The sequence below is a fragment of the Sinocyclocheilus rhinocerous genome, unplaced genomic scaffold, assembly GCF_001515625.1.
Source record: "Sinocyclocheilus rhinocerous isolate Xijiao unplaced genomic scaffold, SAMN03320098_v1.1 scaffold3798, whole genome shotgun sequence".
NCBI classification, from domain to species: domain Eukaryota; kingdom Metazoa; phylum Chordata; class Actinopteri; order Cypriniformes; family Cyprinidae; genus Sinocyclocheilus; species Sinocyclocheilus rhinocerous.
This window is the reverse complement of record NW_015647484.1, coordinates 23,919-30,851: the sequence shown is the minus strand read 5'-3', so window position 1 is coordinate 30,851 and position 6,933 is coordinate 23,919. Positions and strand designations below refer to the sequence as shown.

The following is a 6,933-nucleotide window of genomic DNA, read 5'->3' as shown; positions in this document are numbered from 1 at the left end:
CTCTATCAGTCTGAGCTGGTCTTTATCAGTCTGAGCTAGTTGGTCTCTATCAGTCTGAGCTGGTCTTTATCAGTCTGAGCTAGTTGGTCTCTATCAGTCTGAGCTGGTCTCTATCAGTCTGAGGTAGTCTATAATGCAATAAACAGAATACACACTTGTTCTTGTCTGGTTTCAGGAAGCTCAGAAGAAAGATCTGCTCATGTTTCCAGAGAAACTTCAGCATGTTCAGCAAGCAGTGCGGTGAGAAAACAATCATCTGATCTAACACTCATTTCACTGTTGAAACACTGTCATACTAAAATACTGCTGCATCCCAATCATGTTTCTATTTACATCCAGTTTTTTTGCAAAGCTTTCTGTGAAGGTGTTATGTTTAGGGGGTTCTGTGAAGAGAAAATATAATTCCCTGATATTAAAACAATGGATGTCTACTGTATAAACCTGTGTGTGTTTGTGTGTGTATGTGTGTGTGTGTGTGTGTAGAGTGTGTGTTGACAGCATCCATGATGAGTTTCACACTCTGACCAAAAGAGTTCATCAGTTACAGCAAACCATCCACTCAGATGATGAGCTCCTGATGCAGCTGCAGTCCTTCCTACGGGTGACCTCTTACCTGTGGCATGTCTGATTTTAAATGCAACGTTTCATGTCCCAGTCATGTCTGATTGTGTGTGTCGATGTGTTTCAGAGCGCCGCTGCAGCTCTGGAGGATCTGAGGATCAGTATTGATGAGGTTCAGAGGGAAGGAGATGCTCTGATCGATTTCTTCTGTGAGGACAGAGGCGTCTTCAAACTGGACGAGTGCTTCCGAATTTTCCAGAATTTCTGCTCCAAATTCAAAAAAGCAGTTCAGGTAAAAAAAAATATATATTTACTTGCCATGCGTGGCTGCTATATATTTTCATGTTTAAACACTCAGTTTAGACTAATTTACTAATGTATAGATTTTAAATATTAAAATACTGGGAAAATAAGCATAATTAATTAACTTCTTTTCCTACTGATATATATTTTTATTTTCTATTCATATATTATTTATTTATTTAATCTAATTTTTATTTTTACATGATATATTATATATATTATATATTTACATGTTTAAAGACAAAGTTTAAAGAGCATATTAGAATTAACTTTCTCTACTTACAACAATACAGTATTGTTAAATATATTATTTTTACTCATTAAATTTTAATAATCACATTTTTATTGTTTACTTATTTATATTTTGATGTTTAAATCCTGTTTAGACTAATTTAAATTGGTAATCTATATACTATACTTCTTTAAAATATTGGGAAAAAAGCATAGTAAAACAAACTTTTTTATACTCACTATAGTACTATATTGTTAAATGTACTAAATTAATTAAATAAGATAATATAATTAATATTGTTTACTTACTAATATTTTTATAACTTATTTATTTACATCTAATATTTATTAAATCTAATCTAATTGTATTATTTATTTATTGTAATATATTCAAATTATTTATTTATTTAATTCTTTATTATTATATATTTATTTTTACATTTTCTCTAAATGTTTCCATTATCCCCTAACACTCCATTGAGGCCCCCTGGTCTTTTATATTTCTTTTATATGTTCTTTTATTCAGGCTCTGAACTTAAACTCGTTTGGTAATCATCAGCACTCTTTTCTCTCCTCAGGAGAACGCGGAGCGAGGAATGTGGGAGGAGTCTCGGCGCAAGCGTCTGAAGGAGTCAGAGGACAAGCGGCACTCGTGGGCGGGGCATGGGGATATGGGCGGAGTCTCCATCTTGCGGTCCAATAGTGAAGCAGATGTGGCAGCGGTGTTAAAGAGGGAGGGGCTTCTGGAGCTGCTCAAGACGAGTCGTCACAGTCCACGTCGCTCACCGCAACAGAAGAGCGTGACCTTTGAACCCTGTGGATCGGATACACTCGTACTTCCTCCAATACACTCGCTCTCCATCACAAACACGACAGAGGAGCCAAAGATCCAAAATAAGACTCTTTCCATGCAAGAATCGCAGAACAACGACCTTCAAACACAAAGCCAGGAAACATCGGGAAATACAGAACTGACTCCAGATGTGACCTTTGACCCCTGTGGATCGGATACACTTGTACTTCCTCCAGTACACTCGCTCTCCATCACAAACACGACAGAGGAGCCAGAGATCCAAAATAAGACTCTTTCCATACAGGAATCGCAGAACAACGACCTTCAAACACAGGAAAATACAGGAAAAACATTGGGAAATACAGAGCTGACTCCAGATGTGACCTTTGACCCCTGTGGATCGGATACACTTGTACTTCCTCCAATACACTCGCTCTCCATCACAAACACGACAGAGGAGCCAGAGATCCAAAATAAGACTCTTTCCATGCAAGAATCGCAGAACAACGATCTTCAAACACAAAGCCAGGAAACATCGGGAAATACAGAACTGACTCCAAGCGTGACCTCTGACCCTTCACGAATCAGTTTAGTGGTAGAATCAGAGGTTGTTAATGACGAATCAGAGAGAAAAACTAAAGGTATTGTCCAACCTACAAAAGAGTCGCTCAAAACCAGCACTGGAGCGAAACAAACAATCAGCAAACGAACCTTCATCTCTAAAAACAGAGCATCTCTTTCTGCAAAATCACCTTCATCTTCCATTAAACCATCGACATCATCTCCTAAATGTGTGTCCGCCTCTGAAACCGCGAGTTTGAGGAAGCTCATTCCTCTCCGGCAGCCCCGTAGTTCTTCTGCACAAATTCAGGAGCGAACCAATCGAAGCGTTCTCAGCCGCGCAAAGAAGACGCAAGCGTTTCGTCCGGAGGAGAAGATGTGTCGCGTTACACTCTGCGGCCTCGACTGTCCCAGTCCTCAAACCTCAAACCGCAATTCCACGGTCAAACCGCCCAGCTTCGCTCGCAACACCGTGGCGTCAACGACACGCCACGCCACCACTCCTGGAAACCAGGCTAAAGCGCCTGCACTGACCCGCGCGGCTTCACTAAGGCTCTCTCAGGTCCTCAAACCGATGCAGACGCCTGCTGAAAATGTTCGCCCGTCGCCCCCTGCTGGATGCCTGAGGAAGAGCAGCAGCGCCACCTCTGAAAGCTCAGTGTTTACTCGCGGGTCTCGTGATAAAAATGTCAAACCCACATGGAAGTAGAGAGAAAGCTATGCTAGTACTGTTCAAAAGTTTGGGGTTTTTAAATGTTTTTGAAAGAGTCTCTTCTGCTCACAAAGGCTGCATTTATTTGATCAAAAATACAGTAAAAACAGTGAACAGTTTCAGTTACACTTTCAGCGGACACTTTCAGTTAATGTTCATTTTTAAGCGTGGCAGTAGCATCAAAAGTAGAGAGTTACATTTATTCATTTAGCGGTTGCTTTCATCCAGAGCAACATTTTTCTGTAGCACAGTAACGTGAGAAACTGAACTAAAACATGACTAACTAAACTAAAATACATTGTCATGCAAAATCAATTTAAAATAAAAATTAAACAAAGGAATTGTTTTTGTTGTTTATATACAGTAAATATAAGAATCAGAAACCTTGAAATATTAAACATTATTAGTGTTTATATTCACACTGATGTTGTTTGTTGGTTTGATGTAGTTTTGTTGTGAAGTGTTGACGCTGTGAAGGACATTCGTGTCTCAGATGGAGGAGGCGTGAGCTTTGCAGATGTAGCGGTAGCGCCGAGAGCAGTGGTCGTCGTTATAGCGTCCGTCGTGATGAAAGTGAGCGCAGTCTTCACCGCCTCCCAAACCGTGAGCCGTCCAGTCATCCGGCTGACCGGGCATCCATTCACTGCACACACACACACACACACGTGATGAACGCTGGAGTGTGAACGAGGCTCCTGACGCTGGACACACACTCACCTCCTGATGATCGTGCATGGCGTTCCGTCCAGCCATTCCCACTCACCAGTGCGGCCGTCAGTCAAACCCAGCCAGTAGAACAGAGGCCTGGTCTTACTGGCCACGAAACTCTGAACACACACACACACACGATTACTAAAGCACTGATTCAGTCTGAATAAACATGCTGCTTTACATTTACAGTTAGTCATTTAGCTGATGCTTTTATCCAAAGCGACTTACAAAGTAGAAGCAATCAGACCAACGAGAGAGCAACAAGTGCTGTGACAAGTTTCAGTTAGCCTAGCACAGTACACATAGCAAGTTTTTTTTAATATAAATTAGACCAAAATGAATAGAATAGACAAACGAATATGTTTTGGTTGAGTTGTTTTGGTTTGTGTCGGTTGTTTTACTTTATTTCTGCTGGTTTACTTGTGTTGTTGATGCTGTTGGTTTAGTGGTGTTGGTTTAGTTGTTTTCATTAATTTGTTTTGGTTAAATGTGTTGGTTTAGTTGTTTTGGTTTAGTTTTGTTGGTTTGGTTGCTTTAGTGTATTTGTTTTTGTTTAGTTGTGTTTATTTATTTGTCTTGGTTGGTTTGGTTTGTGTTTGTTTAGTTGTTCTGGTTAAGTTGTGTTGGTTTAGTTGTTTTAGTGTGTTTTGTTTTTGTTTAGTTGTTTTAGTTTATTTCTCTTGGTTGGTTTGGTTTGTGTTAGTTTAGTTCTTTTGATTTAGTTGTTTTGGTTTTGATCTGTTGGTTTAGTTGTTCTGGTTAAGTTGTGTCGGATTAGTTGTGATGAGTAGTTCTGTTAGTTTAGTTGTGTGGCTGGTGCTGTTGGTTAAGTTGTGCTGTTTTCGTTGCGTTGGTTTAGTTCTGATGAGTAGTTCTGTTGGTTTAGTTGCGTTGGTTTAGTTCTGATGAGTAGTTCTGTTAGTTTAGTTGTGTGGCTGGTGCTGTTGGTTACGCTCTGTTGGTTTATTTGTGTTGGTTTAGTTGTACAGTACGGATCAGCTCTGACCTTCTCCTGTTTGCTTTTTAAGACGAGCAACTCTGATCTCTTCTTCTTACACTCGTCTCTGGCCGCGTCCCACGGCATCCCGTCATCAGAGAAGAAATAACAGTGTGAGGAAAAGAGCAGCCATCCATCAGGACAGCACAGCTCCTGCGTGTCTGAACATACACACGTGTCACGCTCTGCACGAGACATGAGGACACACTAATACAGCATCACTTACTGTTGTTCCTTATCTTGTTAATCTGGCATTTCAGATTCGAAACTTTGTCACGGAGCACCTGCGCTGAATCCGACACTAAACAAACACACATATATTAAGATCTGTACATTAGTTTGTCTAGTTTGGTTTGTCTGCATGTGTATTTGTGTGCTACTTACTATCATTAATCATGCTTTGCATCGTCTCTTGGTTAAGCTCCAGATTGCTGATCTCCAAAAGCAGTTTATGTCCTGAACACACATCATTGTAAAAAATTAAAACTTCTATATTGTGATAATAGTTGAAAAAATTCAGTGAAAAAAAATAACGTAGGTGGGACTTGATTTTCTAGTTGATTTACTAGTTAATGAATAAGAGCGATTGATGACGTCAGATGAGAAAGTCGTTTCATATGGATGAAAGATGATGAAGGCTACATTACCGTGTTCCTCTAGGTCACGTGTTCTGGTTATGACGCTCACGAGCGTTTGCGTCAGATTCGGTACGTTCATCTCTGCAGTTGAGAACTTCCTGTCAAACTTCACATCTAACAAAACACAGTTACACATATGAAAAAATTAAACATCATTATTTTTTGTTGATGGCTCTAGTTTAAACTTTGTAAAATGTACGAAAATATGCACTTATTCGTGTACATATTCCACATTACTTTTTGGCCGTATTATGCTGCGTTCAAGTCAAGTTTGTATTTACGATTTGGGAAGTAGTTACAATGCGATGTACATTTTCTACCAAAAAAAAAAAGATTTTAAGGTAAATTAAAAAAAAAAAAAATTTGAACCCTTGTGTCTATTTAAGAAGTTATTGTTGTATATTTAAAATTGCTGTGTTTATTTAAAAACAAATATATATATACTAAATTCTTTCTTTTTTATTAAACAGTGCAAATCATCAAACCAGGCAGTTATAAAAACAAAACAAAGATTAAAAGTATACACAGATAGAAATCCCTTAATAAAATTAACCATGGTTTTATTATAGCAAAAGCGTATTGATTACCATTTGTATAACCGGTTTTACTACAAATACCATGGTTAAACTATGTTCAGTGTAGCAAAATCATGGTTAATTTGTGGTTACTAATTTGTTTGTTTTTTCTTCCAAACTTTGAATAAAGAAAAGAGCGATTTAGAGCCAGATTCTTGTTTATGTGAAATTCAGCTAGCAGGAAACACAAATTAATACGGTTATATTTGGCTATATTCTCTTTTGAGTAGTCAAACAATCCAAAGAAAACATCTTTAAAACTGCTACTGTAATGTTGTTGGTTTTACGTTATCAAAATAGTGTAACTATGCTAACATAAAAAGCTCTCTTTATGAATTATGAGTAGGCTATGTTATAGCTACCGTAGCTGTAAATAAAGACTTTAGATGACATGGAACTGTGATCAAATATCGATCATAAATGCAAAAATGTTGCGGTAGTTGGATTGGGGAGGGGGGGGGTATGTCCCCACCAATGTTAAAATCAAAATTCGCCCTAGTCAACTTGTAAATACGATCTTTCCGACCGACTTGAACCATTCCACTCTGACAATATAAGTTATTTAGACATTAATAAAGACAAATAGGACATAACATGCTTGTCAGTATGATATGATGATGTTTTTCGGCGTGTTTTACTCACGGCTCACAGACACTGTGATGATCAGCAGCAGCAGAATCAGAGCCGTTACACTGATCGCGGCAAACACCTGCCACCGCCAGCGACCGACATAGGGCGCCGCTACGATCCTGCGCACAGACGGCTCTAACACACACACACACACACACACACACAGTGTTGGGGGTAACGCATTACAAGTAACGCAAGTTACGTAATCAGATTACTTTTTT

General features: G+C 38.8%; 2 protein-coding genes across 2 annotated transcripts in view; one reads left to right on the top strand and one right to left on the bottom strand.

Annotated features, from left to right (window-relative positions):
• Positions 1 to 3,505, top strand: part of LOC107709217 (FH2 domain-containing protein 1) — an 18,230-nt gene extending 14,725 nt beyond the window's left edge. Inside the window, exons 10-13 of the mRNA XM_016513653.1 lie at positions 176 to 240; positions 484 to 601; positions 689 to 853; positions 1,674 to 3,505. Of these exons, the coding sequence (XP_016369139.1) occupies positions 176 to 240; positions 484 to 601; positions 689 to 853; positions 1,674 to 3,158 (1,833 nt within the window). The 3' untranslated portion in view covers positions 3,159 to 3,505. The remainder of the gene's footprint in view (positions 1 to 175; positions 241 to 483; positions 602 to 688; positions 854 to 1,673) is intronic.
• A 2-nt stretch (positions 3,506 to 3,507) lies between these two features.
• asgr1a (asialoglycoprotein receptor 1a) overlaps positions 3,508 to 6,933 on the bottom strand; it is a 6,820-nt gene continuing 3,394 nt past the window's right edge. Inside the window, exons 3-9 of the mRNA XM_016513652.1 lie at positions 6,725 to 6,847; positions 5,517 to 5,621; positions 5,254 to 5,325; positions 5,096 to 5,170; positions 4,879 to 5,030; positions 3,879 to 3,988; positions 3,508 to 3,804 (exon numbers count right to left, since the gene is read on the bottom strand). Of these exons, the coding sequence (XP_016369138.1) occupies positions 3,651 to 3,804; positions 3,879 to 3,988; positions 4,879 to 5,030; positions 5,096 to 5,170; positions 5,254 to 5,325; positions 5,517 to 5,621; positions 6,725 to 6,847 (791 nt within the window). The 3' untranslated portion in view covers positions 3,508 to 3,650. The remainder of the gene's footprint in view (positions 3,805 to 3,878; positions 3,989 to 4,878; positions 5,031 to 5,095; positions 5,171 to 5,253; positions 5,326 to 5,516; positions 5,622 to 6,724; positions 6,848 to 6,933) is intronic.